Here is an 18,577-nt window from a genome sequence, read left to right as displayed (position 1 = left end):
GGGGCGGGGCGGGGCTGAGGCGGGGCGGGGCGGGGCGGGGCGGGGCTGAGGCGGGGCGGGGCTGAGGCGGGGCGGGGCGGGGCTGAGGTGGGGCGGGGCTGAGGCGGGGCGGGGCGGGGCGGGGCTGAGGCGGGGCGGGGCTGAGGCGGGGCGGGGCTGAGGCGGGGCGGGGCGGGGCTGAGGCGGGGCGGGGCGGGGCCAGGCAGCGTCGCGCGGCGGGCGGGCCGCGCAGGCGCTGCCATGGCGACGGCGGCGGAGCAGCAGGGCCGGGCCGCGGCCCCGGAGGAAGCCCCGGACGGGGCCCGCGAAGAGGCCGCGGCCGGCGCGGAGCAGACGGTGAAGATCATCTGCCTGGGCGACAGCGCCGTGGGCAAGTCCAAGTGCGTGGGGCGCGGGTTCTGGCGGGGGCCCCGCGGAGCCGGGCGGGCGGGCGGCTGGTGCCGCGGCTGACAGCGGCCCGTGTCTCTCCGCAGGCTGCTGGAGCGGTTCCTGCTCGATGGCTTGTATCCTTGGCAGCGGGGGAGCGGGGCGGCGCGGCGGCGGGCCCGGCCCGGCCGCGGGCTCCGCGGCTCTCGGTGCGCTCCTTAACGCGGCGCGGCCGCCCCCAGCAGCTCTCCACCTTCGCGCTGACGCTGTACCAGCACCGCGCCCGCGTGGGCGGCCAGGAGGTCCGCGTGGGTGAGTGGGGCCGGCCCGGGAGGTGCGGAGCCGTGGCAGAGGGAACGGCCGGGAAGTGTAGATCCTCTCGGTCTGGGTCTCGGTTACGTGTTTTGATAGCGGCAGTGACAAAATGGTGCCCTTCTGGGACGGGGCTGCAGCGTTGGTGGATGGGGCAAAGTGACTGCTATCATACCCTGGGCTTGGCGAAATGTAGGGCACTGTCCCCACGATGTCCTGCACTCCGAGCTGGAGAGACAGGCGTTGGATGGATGGGTGAACAGAGCATAAAGAATGGCCTGGATGACCGCATGGAGTCACTGGTCATGGTTCATTGAGGTTGGGGCTGACAGTGCTCAACATCTTTGTTGTGACACAGACATTGAATGCAAATGTGGTCTGGTGGGTACATATCTGTATTTGGGCAGTTTAAGAAAGTCACTGTCCAGTAGGCCTGACACAGAGTCCAATCACAGTATCAGTGCAAAGGAATCCCTAAGGAAACTGGCTCATTTGGCTCTGGGTCCAGCTGACAAGAGGTGTGACTACACTGAGGTGCTTAACTGAAGCTGTGCCAATTTATACAGCAAACCAGAGCCAGATGTGAACCTGCAAACCCAGTGAGAGGTGGGGGATCTCCACCTGAGCTGCACCAACAGCAAAAGGCATGGCTGTATCGAGGTTTGCCCCATGATATCTGGTGTATACAGAACTTCATGAACTGGGACCTGTTTGCTTCTGGCAGCCTTACCTTCAGCATTTCAGAACAATTTATGCCCCTGGGAGAGCAGAGTCAGATCTCTGTGAGAGGAGCTGGAGCACTTTCCAAGGCAGGGCCCCGGCTGACCATCACTGGGTCAGAAACCATCAGTGTCCAGCAGTTCCTGGAGTTTTAGGTAGTTTCCCGTTGCCATCCCTAGTGACAGAGTGCCAGACATGGCTACTGCTCTGTGCACTTCCTCCTCTTTTGATCCTGCTGTCCCACACAACTCATGTCACCGCTGGCTTCTCCTTTGTTGATGGCTAGTGCCAAGCCCAGTAAGGAAAGGTCCCAGTTTGGCACAATTTTGTAACCCTGAGGTGTTTCAGATTGGTGAGGTGAAGCTCAGTTCATGTCCTTGAGCATGTGGGCTGGGCTTTGCCTCCTGGGTGTAAGTTGTGAGAAGAAAGCACTCAGCAAGTTGTGTCATTCTGAGCAATGTTTCTGTTACAGACTTCTGGGACACGGCGGGCCAGGAACGGTTCCGGAGCATGCACGCCTCCTACTACCACCAGGCCCATGCCTGCATCATGGTGAGGGAGTCTCAGCTGGACCATGGGATTTGGGCGCAGAATGGTCTGAGTGACACATGGCTTTTGTGTTACTTTTTGGTTACATATCTGTGTGCTCCTTGTCTCTTCCAGTGGTTTATAAAACTTTCCTAGATTGTTCTTTCTTCTCTCACCCGATAAACCCCCTGTAGATGGAGCTGTTAGCTCTGGTCTGACTCTCTTGGTGACATTTTTCCTCTATCCCCTGGCTCTACTTTCTTCTCAGTGTCCTGATATTTGTCCCTGTTGCCAGTTTTGTTGGCTCTTCTCCTGCTCAGATCTCCTGGTTTGTCCTGTCGCTCTCACTTTCCATTGTTCCACCAGTGATTTTCATTGGTGGTTTAGTTGTCAGAACAGAGGAGGCCACATCTGATCATGCTTGGCACACAGTGTTCCCAGTGCCAGCTCCCCGTGTGGGTGGCAGAGACTTGCACAGGACACAGGACAGTGGAAAGGAAATCAAGGGCTGTTTCCTGCTACCTGGGCTTGGCGATACTGTCCCTTTCTCCTTCACCATTTCTAATAACACCCAGTTCCCTTTGTCTTGTCTTCATGGGAACACTCTGGATTCTGTCCTTGTGTTGGTAGGAGCTGTCCTGGGTTGGCCCCACAGATTGGTCAGTGCTGTCCTGGGGCAGTCAGCCGTGCTGGGCTGGCCCTCAGCCGTGCTGGGCTGGCCCTGGGATAGGTGGTTCTCTCTTGGAAGGTGTTTGATGTGCAGCGGAAGGTCACCTACAAGAACCTGAACAGCTGGTACAAGGAGCTGCGGGAATTCCGCCCAGAGATTCCGTGCATTGTAGTGGCCAACAAGATTGATGGTGAGTGTGCCTTCAGCTCCCAGCTTGCCAGGGTCATGGTGGGATTCACTGCTGCCCTCACTGAGAACCAGTGTCCCTTGTCTGTTAGGTCCAGAGGATTTCCTCAGTCCCGCAGAGCTGAGTCCTGTGCTGACCTCAGCTGCTGTCTCACAGGTTCCTGTCCTGTGTCACCAGCAATTAAAAATGCAAATTTCATCCATTTCAGTTTTATTCAAGCATTTTTCTTCCAGTTCTGTCCTTACCACACTGCCTATTCTATTAATCAAAAACCCAAAAGTGATTGGAATAGCACCTTGTCAAAAACGGCAGCAAAAGAAAGCAAAAGCTGTTCTGTGGCTCCCTGGATCAGTCAGGGATGGCCTTGGTGCTCCTTCAGCCTGCACAGACTCCTCTGTGCTGAAGTGCACCTGCTGTTCACCAGAACTGTTCACCTGGCTCTGCAGGAGGCTGGAAGGTTCCCTTCCATGGGGAATGCTAGCCAGCCCTTGGCAATTACTGTCACAGGGCTGTGGCTTGTCTGGCTCAGCAGGGGCTGACGTGTCCGCACACAAGACACCCACCCTCTGGACGTCCTGCCATGTCTTACTGACCATGTCTTCTTTGTCTGCCTCAGCGGATATGAAGGTGACCCAGAAAAGCTTCAATTTTGCCCGGAAATTCAGTTTGCCCTTTTACTTTGTGTCTGCTGCCGACGGCACCAATGTGGTGAAGGTGAGATGGGCATTTGACTGCTGGGCTTGCTGTCCATGAGGTTTCTTGGCAGCCCAGGGAATGGGGGGTGCTGTAGACACAGAGAGCAGGAAACGGTCCATCATTTCAGCTCCACATGAGAGGCTGGTGGCTATGGAGAGCTGCAGAGGGTTTTTTTTCTCCTGGGATGTGGGAACAGTCTCCATCTGCTACAGAAACCCAATGCCTATGTGCCCCATCCCGTGAGTGACGGGCCTTGTCCTTCCCACCAGCTCTTCAACGACGCCATCAGACTGGCCGTGGCTTACAAACAGCACTCAGGAGACTTCATGGACGAGGTCCTGCGGGAGCTGGAGGTAGGGAAGCTTCTGTCCTTGCTCTGTCCTGAGTCCTGTTGGATGAGCAGTTCTGCCCTCTTTCCCCTGTGTGCAGCACAGGAAGCTTTGCCCTCTGCTGGGCTTTGTGTGCTGCTCCCTCTGGGCTGGGAGGGGGGAAGTGGGAACCATCACAAGAGCTCTCACTGCCCCAGGCCGAGTCTAAAAGAGCCACAGCAGATACAGTTGTTGCAGTCTGTGTAATTTCTCAGCAGTTCCTTGTCCTGCTCCTTTCCAGAGCTTTGACTTGCAGAACACAAGCAAGGATTTGTCAAATAAAGAGAAGAGCTGCACTGAAGAGGAGCCCTCATCTGCCTAGGCCTGGCCCCTGAGCCTGTTTTCCCCTTGGCTCTGGACTTCTGGGGCCTGCATGGAGGACAGTGAGCTTCTCATGCCCTAGAGCTGTGGCGGGCAGCTGGGCCTCTTCCCTTCTTGTGAGAGCCTACCTGGGCAGGATCTTCATTGGCTCGGCACTCCCTGCTGCACATTTCGCTCAGGAGAGGGTTGGGAGAATGCCACATGATTCCACATGGATGGTAGCTCATTCCTACTGCTCCCTCAGGAAAGAGCTGCCTAGGAGAAGTGAGACATCCTGGACCTGCAGGAGGGATCCTGCCCAGGCACTGTAGTGGTAGCTGCTGCAGAAAGCAAACACTAAAAGATATTTTTTACAGAGCTATGAGATGGCATCCTCGCTGTACTGCTGCTGTAAGGAGGCAGGTCCCAGGTGGTTTAAGGCCACAGGCCAGCCTAGCCTGCTCCCAGCTGAGCCAGTGCCCCAGATCCCAGGGGCTGCTAAGAACAGGTTTCTTCTTCCAGGTCCATACAGCTGATGCAGGTGGGCTCACACCCAGGGGCTGGTTCTGTCACAGCTTGTTGGATGTGGCCATGGCCATGGTCTCTGTGTGTGTGTGTGTCTGTGCACAAGATGCTGCATTCCAGAGAGCTGGATACAGACACACTCTAAGTCACAGACTCATGGAATAGTTTGGTTTGAAAGGGACCTTAAAAGTCACCTCATTCCACCTTCTGCCATGGGCAGGGATACCTTCCACCTATCTCAGGTTGCTCCAAGTCCTGTCCAGCCTGGCCTTAGACACTTCCAGGGATCCAGGGGCAGCCACATCTTCTCTAGGTACCCTGTGCCAGGGCCTTGTTGCCCCCTGAGTATAAATCCTTCCCAGCACCTCACCCCAGCCTCCCCTCCTCTAATGTAATCCATTCCTCCTTGTCCTGTCATGCCCTGCCCATGCAAAAAGCTGCTCTCCCCCACTACTATAACCTGCTTCAGGCACTGCAAGGGATACTGAGGTTTCCCTGGAGCCCTTTCCAGGCTGAAGAATGAATGTGGACAGCACAGCAGATGGACAGATAGAGCAGGGACTCTGAGAGCCTGCAGGTGCACTGAGCAGGGCTGAAAAGACGGTTAATGGTGAGCACAGAAACTTTACTTCAACACCTCAGTCACATCAGCATTGCTGTGGCCACAGCACAGCAGCGTGGGCAGGACAGAGAAGCCTCTGGCCCCAAGGCTACCTTTGGCCCAGCAGGATCTGCTGTGATCCACTGTAGCCCTGGATCCTGCTCATCCCACTGCACTGCTGCTCAGGCTTTTTTGCCCTTCCAAAACTGCAGGAACTCCTGCAGCAGATTCCAGAATTGCACCAGGATCTGGTGGGGGAATGCCATGGGCAGTGACGTGCCCGAGGATGTCACTGCTGGTCTCTGACTGTACTCGGGGGTCAAGTTGATATGTTCCTCTGGTTCCTCAGGCTCCTCCTCAGGGGCCGAGGTGACGACTGGCTTTGGTGCTGGACCAGCTCTTTCTGCTGGGCTCAGGCCCGTCTGGAGCAGGATCCAGTTGTAGAAGTGCTGAGTGGAGGTGTAGATCCCGGGGTGCCTGGCTCTGTCACAGCCTCTTCCCCAGCTGTTCAACCCCACCAGCCAGTAGTAGTCAGCTCTGTTGTCCTTGCAGACGAGGGGACCCCCGCTGTCCCCCTGTGCCAGGAGAGATGGCTCAGGGACTGTGGGGGGCTGCTTTTGGGAAGGGAGGGCAGGACAGGGGACAGGCCGGGCTGTGTGTGGGGGATGAGGGGGTCCCTGTGCTATCGGGGTCTGAGGGACTCATCACACGCTCCTACCTGGCAGGTGTCGATGCTGCCCTGTGGGTACCCAGCACACAGGTTGTCAGCATGAACAGCCCCTGCATACCATGGGCTGCTGTTGCAGAGCTCTGTGTCCATGAGGTGGACCTTGGACTCCTGCAGCACCATGCCTGTTCCCTGAGCTGTGGGCACAGAGGTGAATGAGCACCCTGCAGCTTGGTACTCATCCCCTTCCCTGCCTGTGGTGAACCCCCTTCCCAGGCCTTTCCCTGCCCCTTCCCCACGCAGCGATGTTCCCAGCTGTGTCCCTGCCCCTTCCCCACGCAGCGATGTTCCCAGCTGTGTCCCTGCCCCTTCCCCAGGCAGCAATGTGCCCAGCTGTGTCCCTGCCCCTTCCCCACGAGGCAATGCTGCCCAGCTGTGTCCCTGCCCCTTCCCCAGGCAGCAATGTGCCCAGCTGTGTCCCTGCCCCTTCCCCAGGCAGCAATGTGCCCAGCTGTGTCCCTGCCCCTTCCCCACGAGGCAATGCTGCCCAGCTGTGTCCCTGCCCCTTCCCCAGGCAGCAATGTGCCCAGCTGTGTCCCTGTCCCTGCCCCTTCCCCACGAGGCAATGCTGCCCAGCTGTGTCCCTGCTGTTGGCCTGGGGAGGAGCCAGACCCATCTCTCCTGAGGCTTCACAGGGCCAGCAGGAATGGTTTGGGTGAGCAGGGACCTTACAGCTCATTCTGTTCCATGCCCCATCTTGGCAGGGACTCCTTCCCCAGCCTGGGCTGCTCCGAGCCCGGCCCCGCTGACGTCCTGCAGCTGGACCCTGTCTGTGCCCAGTCCGTGTCCCTGTCTGTGCCCAGTCCGTGTCCCTGGGGTGCCCAGTCCATGTCCCTATCTGTGCCCAGTCCATGTCCCCGGGGTGCCCAGTCCGTGTCCCCGGGGTGCCTGGTCTGTATCCTTGTCTGTGCCCAGTCTGTGTCCCTGTCTGTGCCCAGTCCATGTCCCCAGGGTGCCCAGTCCATGTCCCCAGGGTGCCCAGTCTGTATCCTCGGAGTGCCCAGCTCACCCTCGGAGTACACATCCCATTGGGAGCTCACCTCTGGCAAAGTTCCAGCCGGCGATGTAGCAGGATTTCAGCTCCAAGACCCTGATGGAGGCGTCGGGCACGCAGCCCAGCTGGATGTAGTCACTGCACTCCACGGGCCGGTCCAGCTCCACCAGGGCGATGTCATTCCTGGCTGTGGCAGGCACGTAGTGCTGGTGCACCAGGAGCCTCTGGATGTGTCTCACTGTGGCCTCAGGACCCATCTGAGTCAGATCTGAGGCCCCTATCACCACCTTCCACATGGAGATGCCCCTGGGGAGCAGATGGACAGAGGGGTGACAGGGAGCAGATGACAGAGGGGTGACAGGGAGCAGATGGACAGAGGGGTGACAGGGAGCAGAGCCACGGGCTGCAGCAGCCCAGCATTTCCCGGCCTTCTGCTTCCCAAGGCGGGCAGGGAAGTGGCACGTGGTGCTGTGAGCTGGGCACCTGCCCTGCCCCAGGGACATCTCTGTCCCTGCTGTTTCTTACCCGGCCCTGGCGAAGCAGTGTGCGACCGTGAGCACCCACTGGGAGCTGAGGAGGACACCCGAGCACATGTGCCACGTGCCGTTCTCCCAGGTGGCCTGGATGCTGACAATGCCGGGCCAGGCCCCTGGCTGGACACCCGTGCCAGCCACAACACGGGACAGGTCAGCAGGAGAAATCATGGAGTCGTAGTCAAGATCTGAAGAGCTGTGGTCGGAAGCCATGGGCCGGAGCCCGCAGGTGCCTCTGGAAGCACAGAGCCATCACTGCCCTGCTCGGTGACTGTTGTTGCTCTGCTGCCACTCAGGCTGAAAGTCCCACCCGGTGCTGAGCAGCAGCAGGGCCAGAAAACCTCGAGGGGTGTCTTTCCCCACAGTTCTGCCAGTGAAGTCCCCAAGTGTTCCTCCAACTCCCTCCCAGAGCCTGGGACCACCGACCTGCATGTGTCCCAGGAGCCCCACACGGGCCTGGCCAGGGCCAGCAGGAGGAGCAGCCGCAGAAGAGCCATCGGTGCCAGCACAGGTGGCACAGCCAGAACCGAGGTGGCACCTCTAGTGTGGCCCCGCCACAGCCCCCACAGCCTTCGTGGTGCTCACAGTGCCCGGGCCAGGGCTGCTGTCACAAAGGGGACAGTTCTGAGTGCTGGGCGTAGCAGGGAGGGGCAGCACAGAGTCATAGAGATGTGGAATGGTCTGGGTGGAAGGGACTTTAATGACCACCCAGTGCCACCCCAGCCATGGGCAGGGACACCATCCATTATTCCAGGTTGCTCCAAGCCCTGTCCAGCCTGGCCTTGGGCACTGCCAGGAATACAGGGGCAGCCACAACTGCTCTGGGCACCCTGTGCCAGGCCTGCCCACCCTCACAGTCAGGAATTCCTTCCTAATGCCTGCTCTAACTCTGCCCACCTTCAGCTTTAGACCATTTTTCTTGTGTTCTATTGCTGCACGCTCTTGTCCAAAGTAACCCTCCAGCCTTTTTCTAAGCCCCCTTGAAGTACTCAAAGGGGCACCAAAGTCTCCCTGGAACAGCCTGTCAACCCTCCTTCCCACCCTGAATGAATATTTTAAATGTGATCTTTACTGCAAAACAGCAGTGCTCTGCTAATTCACCTACATTCACCTTTTACATATGTTTATTTGCATCCATTTCAGAAAGGCATCTGACTTTGATTAAATACCTGGAGAAATGAAAGTTTACATTTTTTTCCTCTATAATTTCTTGAAGGATTTTGTGGGAGGATGGCTGAGGGTAAAAAGATAACAGTATGAAATTATAGGGGAAAATACAGTTGCTGCTCTCTAGGTGGAAGGCAGTCAGCATGCCTGATCTCCCTCACACAGCACAATCCAAGAGAATCCCCTGCTGCCCATGCTATGGGATGAGCCCAGGACAGGAGGGTTTTAGGCTGGGTCATGTCCAGCCCCTCATCCACCAGCACACCCAAATCCTTCTCCCAGGGCTCCTCCATCTGCTCATTCCAAGCCTGGATGGATTCCAAAGGTTGCCCCAGGCACAGCATCTGCACTTGGTCTTGTCAAACCTCATGAGGCTCCCACAGGCCACCCCTTGGGCCTGTCCAGGTCCCTCAAGGGGCAACCTGCCCCACTCAGCATGGTGTCACCTGCAAACCTGCTGAGGGTGCACTCCCTCCCTTCATCCTTTTCATTAACAAAGATATCAAATTCTCCCTGTGCGTCTGTGATCCCAAGTTCTCCCTTTCCCTTTGGGTGGGACATCACAGAGATGTTGCACAGTGTGTGGCCAGCAGGGCAGGGGGAGTGATCCTGCCCCTCTGCCCTGCCCACGTGAGGCTGCTCTGGGCTCCACAACTCAGGAAAGACAAGGAGCTGCTGGAGGGTCAAGGAGACCACAAAGAGGATTCAGGGTCTGGAGCATGTCTGTTGATGAGGAGAGACTGCACAGGTTGGCCTGCTTAGTCTGGAGAAGGCTGAGAGTGGATTCCATCCATCCATACAAATATCTCAAATCCCAGAATCACGCAGAACCACAGAATCAATTACACTGGAGAAGCCCTCCCAGACCATTGAGTCCAACCCATGCCTGGTCTCCCCACTTTGTCAACCAGACCAGACCACTGAGTGCTACGTTCAGTTGTTCCTTGGACACCTCCAAGGACTGGGACTCCAAGGGCAGCCCCTTCCAATGCCTGACCACCTTTCCATGAAGAATTTTTTCTTGAAGTCCAACCTGAACCTCTTCTGGCATAAGTTGAGGCTGCTCCCTCTTGTCCTGTCCTTTGCTCCCTGGGAGGCTGAGCCTCCCCTGGCTCCCTTGTCCTGTCAGGGGGTTTTGGAGAATGAGAAGGTTCCCCCTGAGCCTCCTTTTCTCCAGGCTGAGCCTCTCCAGCTCCCTCCACTGCTCCTCATAGGATTCACCCTCTAGAGCCTTCCCAGCTATGTTGTCTTCTCTGGACTCCAGCCCCTCCGTATCTTTCTTGAACAGAGGGGCTACGAACTGGACACAGTACTTGAGGTGTGTCCTCACCAATGCCAAGTTCAGGGGGATAAGTTCTTCTCCACCAGCTCATTTTAGGCACACAGGGACAGGCTGCTCCTGCACCTTAAAGGTTTCCTTCTTGATGCATGCCCAGCCTTCCTGGGACCCTTTGTTTTTAAGGGCTGCTTCCCAAGGGACTGTCCAAATCAGTGTTCCAAACTGACTGAAATTCACCTCTGACAGTCCAGGGCAGAGGTTTTGTTGACGCACCTTGTTACTTGGCCAAGGATTGAAAACTCCTTAATTTCGTGGTCACTGTGCCCAAGATGGCTCCAACCTCCACATCTTCCAGCAGCCCCTCAGTCTGCAAACCGCAGGTCCAGTAGGGCCCCACCCTTGGTGGGCTACTCAGCTGCTGAGTCAGAAGTTCTCTTCCACACATTCCAGGAACCTCTCAGACTGTCTCCTCTCCACTGTGTTGCTTCCAGCAGACATCCATCAGGTTAAAGACTCCCACAAGAACAAGAGCTGGCAACCACCAAACATCAGCCAGCACTTTATAGAATAATTCATCTGCCTCTTCATCCTGCTTGGTGGTCTAGAACAGACTCCCACCAGGATATCTGCCTTGCCATCCTTCCATTCCCCTTGATTCTCACCTATAACCAGTTGACCTTTTCATCACTGCCACTAAGCTCCAGACAGCCAAAACCCTCCCGAACATACAGAGTCATCACACCACCTCTCATGCCTCACCTGTCCCTTCTGAAGAGCTTGGAGCCATCCATTGCAGCATTCCAGTCATGGAGTCATCTCCTCACAGTTCCATGACAGCAACTATGTCAGAGCTTTGCTGCTGCACCATGGCCCCCAGCTCCTCCTGTGTTGCCCACACTGCTGCATTGGTGTAGATGCACTTTAGCTGCGCTATCGATTTCTCCCCAGCACTGACCTGCTGCCCCCAGCTTCATCTCCAGTGAGTGTGCTCTCATCCCGCTCTCCCTTCAAACCTAGTTTAAAGCCCTCTCAATCAGCCCTGCTAAATCACAGGTTGGAACTCTTGCCTCTTCTAGAGGTGAACCCCATCTATCTCCAGCCTGATGCTATACAAACCACCTCATGTTCAAAACCCCAAAATTCCACCAATGACACGAGTCTTTAAGCTAATTTTTGATCCCATGGATCTTCCCATTCATTTTGGCATTCATCGCTACTACCAAAGGAATCAAGAGCACCATCTCTTGTACCTTGTGCTCTTGTCCCTTCAACCAGGCAACCCAGTGCCTTGAAGTCCTTTTTTTTACCCTGGTACTTTTCTCATCAGGACAATGAGCAGTGGGCAGCAAGTGGTGGCGCTGAATTAGTGCAGGGAGTCTCTCAGCAGTGTCCCCTGCCTGTGCCTCAGGAGGCAGCAGGCTTCCCTGTGGGATGGCTGTGGTTGGCATGCAGGGTCCTCGGCCCCCCTCAGAAGTGAATCATCTGCTACAACTACCCTTCTTTCTTTTTTCCTTAATACCTGTAGTTGTGATCTGTCTCACTGGCTGCACTGACCTGGGAGACCCACCAAGTAGAGTTTCTTCTCTCAACTGTCTGACCCTCAAAATCCAGGACCTCGTATCGGTTCTGTAAGGGCACCTGGGAAGGTGAGGGAAGCCAGGAGGGAATTCTGCTACCTCCCTAAGCAGGGACCTGTTTCCATTCCCCAGCTTTTAGGTCTTCTCCTGCCTGATGGCAAGAGGTTCAGGGCTACTCTGACTCTTACTGAGCTTTTACGCACTGCATTTTTCTTCTGGGTGACAGGACACAACTCCACCAGTCTGTTTCTCCTTGGCACTCCTTGATAATCCTCAGCCTCCCCACCTCCTCTGTAAGATCTCCACCTGTTCACACCACATGGAGCATTGTTCCCACTGTCCTCCAGCAGTAACAGTAGGCTCACACACTCCCTGCAACCTGGTGTTTCCTGGCAAGCTCTGTCTGCTTCTCCCTGCTCCTGCCAGCAATGCCTTTTGTCAGTGTGTGAACTGCTGCTGGGTCTAATCAAGTTGGACAACGGAAAAAACCAATACCCACCTGAAGGGAGCTCACCAGTCAGGAGCTGTGCCCTCCAACAAATCCTGCTGCTTGAGCTGCCACGCCATGTCCTGCTGCTCCATGTCCCATTTGCCTGCCCCAGTCACCACGCTCTGGGTCACCTGTGCTGCCTGGAGCCATTTCAATCTTCCCCTGCTCCTGGCAATGTCCCCTCTGTGCCTGACAGGCTGCCAGGGCTCCTGAGTCCACGTGGAGCTTTGGACTGCTGCTCACATGTCCACACTAATCCCTTACCTGAGGGGATTGCACCAATCCATACAAATATCTGAGGGGATCCCACCAACCCCAGACCTCCCCAGGTTATGGGGATGGTGCCAGACCCAGCCCCGTGGTGCCCAGTAGCAGGACGAGGTGTTAGGTCCTGAGCTCACCATGAGGCACAACTTCCCTGCATCATGGAAAGGCCAAGCCCTGGGACAGCTGCCCAGGAGGGTGCGGGGTGTCCCTCCATGGAGACATCCTGACCCACCTGGACAAGTGTCACCTGCTCCAGGTGACCCTGCCTGGGCAGGAGTTGAGCTGGATCATCACCAGAGGGCCCTTCCCACTCTCACTGTTCTGGGGTTCTCTGTGTGATAAATGTGTGTGAGACACCTGTGTGTGGCACCTGTGTGTGTGTGGGACATCTGTGACAGCTGTATCCATGCCCACCCTTGCCCATTCCCCACTGCCTGTCCCAGCACGGGCACCACCCAGGCCTGCAGAAAGGTGGGTTCCCCCTCAACCCCTCTCCAGGTGTCACCCGTGTCTGCAGGGGCACAGCAGCGGCTGCTGAGGAGTGGGGAGCCATGGGGACATGGAGGGTGGGAACAGAAACACGGGGACAGGGCTGGGTGCACAGGGCCCCCGGGCCCTGAGACCAATGCCCTTCAGGCCCTGTGGGGTGTGGGGGGCTCACCCCAGCTGTCGCCCTGAGGGTGGGTGTTATGGGGGGGTCTAAGAGTGCTCCTGTGCTCTGAGCCCTCCACATCTCTGTCCCCGTGCCCCACTGTATGTCCCTGTGGCACGTCCCACATCCTCCCCATCTCTGTCCCCGCCATGTCCCATCACCCACAGCACAGAGCAGAGCAGACAATAAGTGGTGTCAGCACATGTTGGGGACATTGTCAGGAAGACACATGAGGACAAAATGACACTTGGGCACTGGGGCGGACAATAAATAACCTTCTCCCCAGGTTCTGCTGGGGCTGAGGAGGCTGGAGAGGAGCTGGGGGAATGGTGACAAGGTCACAGTGACAACTCCCAGTGTCCTTGAGGTGTTCCTTTCCCTGACCCTGGTGTCCCTCCCTGCCTACAGGCAGGACCCAGCAGGATTCAGCAGGATACGGTGGTGGCACTTCCCCATCACGGGACACGGCTGAGACATGGTCACGGGTCACCCTCAGGGCCCCTGTGGCACCCCAGGCACCCTCAGTGACACACGAGGTTCCTTGCGTCACCCTCACAGCCACGGAGCAACCATAGACCCCGAAGGACACCCTGGGAAACCCAGGGACCCCCCCAGCAGCACCCTGGGATGGGCTGGGGATTTCTTGGGATGGGGACCCCCAGGCATGGGGCACAATGGCCCCTGGGTGAGTTTCCCTGAGGTGGAGACCCCCAGGCCTGGCTTGTGACCCCGTGGGTGTCAGGGGCTGTTTTGGGGTACCAGGGAGGGCTACCACAGTCATCGAGTATGAAGAAGTCGGGGGAGCGGTGGAGGACGGTTTGGGGGTGCTGGGAAGGTGGCGGGGGCTGTCTGGGGGTGCTCGTCACCCGTGGCTGGGTGCGGAGAGGCCACGGGCACAGGGGACAGTTCGGGCGTGCCGCGGGGGCCTGCACACACGGGAGGCACCGGGGAACTGTCTGGGGGAGCTTAGCGTGGGATCTGGGAGGATTTAGGGGAGTGCGGGGAGGGCCGGGGGTCCGGGGGGCTTTATCGCAGCTCGTCAGGCGCGAAGAGCCCGCGGGCGCGGCGCAGCACCGAGTCCCGGGCCGGGTCGTAGGGGTGGTCCTTGGAGGGGATCTCGAGCACCGCGGGCAGCGCCCGGGCGTGGGCTGCGACCGCCGGCCGGATCTGCTCCGCCAGCGCCTGCGAGATCAGGATCATGCCCACGTCCTCCCGCGCCAGGAAACCCCTGCCAAGGGGAGAAAGGGGAGAGTGAGGGGCACGGAGCGACCGCCCTGGGCGCCCCAGCGGGGGAACGCTCCTCGGGCTCCTCGGGCCCCGACCCCGGGACACTCCCGGCACCCCGGCCCGATCCTGCCAGCCTCTGCCTCCCCTCCTGGAACTCCGTGACCCGCCAGAGCCCAGAACCCGCCTGGATCCCCTCAGAGAGCCACTGGGACGGACAAGGCCACCCAGGGACCCCTCGGCACCCCGAACCTCAGTGACCCGCTCCGGGCCCTCGGGCCGCCTTCCTCCCCGCACACACCGGAACGTCTCCTCGATCTCCGCCAGGCTGGTTTCCTTCTCCACCACCAGGAAGTTGGGCCGCCGGTGCTTGTCCAGCTCCCCGATGCCGCCCAGCAGAAACCCGGTCACCGTGTCCTCGTCGCCCATCACCGCGATCAGCTTCCCACGGCCCGCCATGCCCAGGGCCCGCTGGGAACGGAATCCGCCGGGATACGGACCGCGGGAAAGCCGCTGCCGGGCGCCGGCGGGCTGGGGGTGCGCCGCCGGGAGCGGCTGTGGGGCTCGGCACCGGCCGGGACCGCCCGGGACCCGCCGGGACCGACCGGGACCCGCCGCCGCTTCCGGGTTCCGCCGCCGCCGCCCCCGGAGCGCCCCGCCCGCCGCTGCCCGGCAACGCCGCCGGCCCCGCCCGCCGCCGTGGGAGGAGCCGCGCCCCGATGACCCCGCCCCCCGGTGTCATCGCCCCACCCCCTCCGCCGGCCCCGCCCCGCGAAGCGCGCATGCGCACTGCGCCGTGCCCTTCAGGGGACGCTGCGCTACCCTGCACAGCGCCCTCTAGCAGACGGCACGGGCCCCGCAGGCAACCCTGAGCACACTGGCAGGGACCCCCGAGACCCCCGGGCTGTCCTGCCATGGAGTCCCCTTGAACCCCCCGAGACCCCCGGGCTGTCCTGCCATGGAGTCCCCTTGAACCCCTGAGACCCCCGGTCTGTCCTGCCATGGAGTCTCCTTGGACCCCCCGAGACCCCCGGGCTGTCCTGCCATGGAGTCTCCTTGGACCCCCGAGACCCCCGGGCTGTTCCAACATGGAATCCCCTTGGACTGCCTGAGACCCCCTGGGCTGTCCTGCCATGGAGTCTCCTTGGACCCCCCGAGACCCCCGGGCTGTCCTGCCATGGAGTCTCCTTGGACCCCCGAGACCCCCGGGCTGTTCCAACATGGAATCCCCTTGGACTGCCTGAGACCCCCTGGACTGTCCTGCCATGGAGTCTCCTTGGACCCCCAAGACCCCCGGGCTATCCTGCCATGGAATGCCTTTGGACCCCCCGAGACCCCCAGGCTGTCCTACCATGAGTCCCCTTGAACCCCCCAAGATCCCCAGACTGTCCTGCCATGGAGTCCCCTTGGACCGCCTGAAACCCCCAGGCTGTTCTGCCATGGAATCCCCTTGGACCCCTCAGGACTCAGCATTCTGCTCCAGACCCTCCCAGGCCATCTCCAGTATTCTGTTCCAGACCCCACCATCTCACACTGGGGCCTCATTATACCATCCTGCAGCCCCCAGGATCCCCCCCCACTCCCTAGGACCGGGATGTCCTGCTCTGGACCCCCACCTCGGGCCCCACAATCCTGGCCCAGACCCCCAGGGCCGCCCCCAAAGGCTTCTGTGCTGTTCTGCACACCCCAGAAATGTGGTGTCTTGCTCAGGACAGCCCTGGAGCTAGTGTCCAGCAGACTGCTCCGGGAGCCTGGCTCGCTCCAGCCCCACGCTGTGAGTGTCCCGGCCATCACTCGGACATTGTTCCTCTCCCAACGCTTTATTGCCAGCCCGCTGCCCCGGCTCGGGGGCTCAGGCCGCAGTGACACGGAAGGGGCTCCCCGGGACGTCGCGGTCGCCCCAGCGCAGCAGCAGCACGTACTCGCCGCGCTCCCGCACACTGTAGGTCACCGTGTACACGCGGTTCCCCTCGTGCTTCACGTGCACCTCCTCGCACGGGGCCTTGGGGCCGTGCACCCCCACCAGCAGCATGTTTGTACCTGGGGGGACGCGGGCAGGGTGAACCGTAAGCGTGAGACCCCGGGGTCACCCCAAGCCTCCCCCCTTGCGCCCCAGACCCTCCACCAGACTCTTCCCCTTACCCACCCCATCCCCTCCCAAGACCCCCAGGCCCCCCTTTAACCTGCCCCATCCTTTCTCAAGACTCCCCGGAATTCCCTGAACACCTCGCAGACCCACTGCCTCTCCTCCAAGCCCCCACAGGACTCCCCTAGGAGCCCCTGGACCGCCACGCCAAGCCCCCATCTGCCCTTCCAACCCGGTCCCCCCTCAGCCACCCCAATCCTTGGACCCCCGGCGCCCTCACCAGCCTTGCTGCAGTCCACGGTGAAGTGGTTCTTGTGGCCCAGGCGGGCGGCCGCCAGCCCTGGCCCCCGGGCCACCACTTGCCCAGCGTCTGACGGGGCCTTGGAGAGCCCCCCAAAGGCCGGGGGGCCCCGCGAGCCCGCCCTCACCACCGGCTCCACCAGCACTGTCGAGGTCTCGTGTAGACTGTGTCCGCCCGACAGCCGTGGGCCTGGGGAGTACCAGGGGTCACGGTCAGCCCCCACCATGGGACTCCCCTTCACACTGCGCGGGGGGGCATCTTCCAGGGACAACCCCCCTCCCCCTGGCACCCCCATCATGTCATCCTGGGGATCCTACACCATGTCACCCCCAGGACCCCCCACTCATGTCACCCTGGTCCTATAGGGTGGCCTTCCTGCAAACCTCCGTCATGCCCATCACTGACCCCTCGTCATCTCATACTGGGGACCCCCATGTTCTCCACCCCCAGTCTCCCTTATCCATGCCCCCCATCCCCGTGTCTGCCCACACCCCATCTGTACCAGTGACCTTGGCCCTGAAGGGGCTGCCCATGATGTGGCCCCAGTGGTCCCCATGTCCCCTTCAGTTCCCATGTCCCCGCTAGTTCCATGTTCCTCTCTATCCCCACGTCCCTCCCAATACCCATGGCCCTTCCCATCCCCATGTCCCCCCTGTTCATACCAGTGACCTTGGCCTTGAAGGGGCTCCCCACGATGTGGTGGGGGCCCCCATACTTGATGGAGATGAGGTAGTTGCCAGGAGCCATCGGGGTGTAGGTGACGCGGTGGCCCTCAGGGACCTCTGTACAGTCCAGCTCCACTTTGGAGGGGCCATCAATGGTGACAGCCAGTGCTCCTGCCCCCGCATTGGCTGTCTGCACCAGGAACTCTGAGGGCACCCCTGGGACATGGACATGGGGATGGCATCATAGGGGGAACACCAGGATGCCGTCGTGGTCATCACCCATGGCCACATCTCCATCATGGCTCTGTCCCCATCACCATTTCACAGCCGTGTCTCTCCTGCCACCACCACAGCTGTGTCTCTTTCCCCACCCCACTCCCACAGCCCTGTCCATGTCTCCACAGCAGTGTCACCTGTGCGGCCACCCTCGAGGCCTGGCCCAAAGGCAGTGACGAGCCCAGGGTCCCCGGCTTGGCTCTGCTCGCCCACGCGGATGTTGAAGGGGCTCCCGGGCACGTGGCGCCCATTGAAGCGCAGGTCAATGGAGTGCACTCCGTTCTCACGTGGCAGGAACCCCAGGGCGTACCGGTCTGGGGGACACAGACATGTCACCGTGTCCCCATGTCCCCGTGTCCCCATGTCCCCACACCCTGTTCCTGCACAGCAGGAACCCCAGTGCATATCAGGGGGACAAAGACACATCCCCATACCTCTGTGTCCTCTGTCCCCATGTCCCATGTCCCCACATCCCTGTGTCTCCACATCCCATGCAAGAACTCCAGTGTGTACTAGTCTGGGGGATGCCATCATGTCACTTTGTCCCCATACCCCATGTCCTCCTGTTCTCAGCCCCATGTCCCCACATCACATGTCCCCATGTCCTGTACCCTGTGCCCACAACCCCACATCTGCAGACCCGCTGTCCCCACGGTCCCTGTGGTGTCCCCGTGTCCCCTCACCGCTGTCCAGCTCGGACACGTAGCACTCCTCCACCACCCCTGCAGGCGTGTGCACTTTGGCGTCGATGACGCCGCGTGCCCCGTTCAGCTGCACCGCGAAAGATGCTGGCTGGTTCACTGCCACTGTCTCCTGTGGGCAGGCCACAGTGGCATCAGGGACGGGGGGACAGGGGGATATTGTGAATGATGCCAGCTGGTTCACTCCAGGGAATGGGGGGACATGGCGGGGGGCAGTGGGACAGGGGGAACACCATGGGCACCAAGGGTGACACAGGGGTGCAATGTGATACAAGGGACATCAAGGCTGGCACAGAGGGACATAAAGGTGATCTAGGGGTGACATGAGGGAGGGAGAAGTGGCCTCAGAGGGTCCAAGGGTGCAA

The 18,577-nt window shown here is 59.8% G+C and overlaps 4 protein-coding genes across 4 annotated transcripts in view; 1 reads left to right on the top strand and 3 right to left on the bottom strand.

Moving 5' to 3' along the window:
- Window positions 1-228: 228 nt before the first annotated feature.
- On the top strand, window positions 229-4,525 carry LOC110479574 (rab-like protein 2A). Its single transcript, XM_021546961.3, has 8 exons — window positions 229-380; window positions 474-503; window positions 599-678; window positions 1,871-1,950; window positions 2,675-2,786; window positions 3,400-3,497; window positions 3,749-3,832; window positions 4,089-4,525. The coding sequence occupies exons 1-8, from the start codon at window positions 241-243 to the stop codon at window positions 4,167-4,169; spliced, it is 705 nt and encodes a 234-aa protein (XP_021402636.1). The 5' UTR covers window positions 229-240; the 3' UTR covers window positions 4,170-4,525.
- A 930-nt stretch (window positions 4,526-5,455) lies between these two features.
- LOC116184413 (acrosin-like) lies at window positions 5,456-9,936 on the bottom strand. The gene is given in 3 exon segments (XM_077783171.1): window positions 5,456-5,848; window positions 5,992-6,230; window positions 7,023-9,936. Coding segments are annotated over 3 exon segments (1,350 nt in total). The 5' UTR covers window positions 7,741-9,936.
- A 3,839-nt stretch (window positions 9,937-13,775) lies between these two features.
- Window positions 13,776-14,789, bottom strand: ATP6V1F (ATPase H+ transporting V1 subunit F). The gene is made up of 2 exons (XM_021546962.2): window positions 14,485-14,789; window positions 13,776-14,187 (listed from the first exon to the last, which is right to left on the bottom strand). Exons 1-2 carry the CDS (start codon window positions 14,640-14,642, stop codon window positions 13,986-13,988), a joined length of 360 nt encoding a protein of 119 aa, XP_021402637.1. The 5' UTR covers window positions 14,643-14,789; the 3' UTR covers window positions 13,776-13,985.
- Window positions 14,790-15,984: 1,195 nt separating this feature from the next.
- The window catches only part of FLNC (filamin C), a 28,380-nt gene continuing 25,787 nt past the window's right edge, over window positions 15,985-18,577 (bottom strand). Inside the window, exons 43-47 of the mRNA XM_021546970.2 lie at window positions 18,195-18,324; window positions 17,649-17,825; window positions 17,233-17,451; window positions 16,550-16,759; window positions 15,985-16,223 (exon numbers count right to left, since the gene is read on the bottom strand). Of these exons, the coding sequence (XP_021402645.1) occupies window positions 16,036-16,223; window positions 16,550-16,759; window positions 17,233-17,451; window positions 17,649-17,825; window positions 18,195-18,324 (924 nt within the window). The 3' untranslated portion in view covers window positions 15,985-16,035. The remainder of the gene's footprint in view (window positions 16,224-16,549; window positions 16,760-17,232; window positions 17,452-17,648; window positions 17,826-18,194; window positions 18,325-18,577) is intronic.

The sequence above is a fragment of the Lonchura striata genome, chromosome 5 (genome assembly GCF_046129695.1).
Source record: "Lonchura striata isolate bLonStr1 chromosome 5, bLonStr1.mat, whole genome shotgun sequence".
Lineage (NCBI taxonomy): Eukaryota > Metazoa > Chordata > Aves > Passeriformes > Estrildidae > Lonchura > Lonchura striata.
Note: the sequence above shows the minus strand (reverse complement) of the source record. Positions and strands in the feature narration are given on the sequence as shown.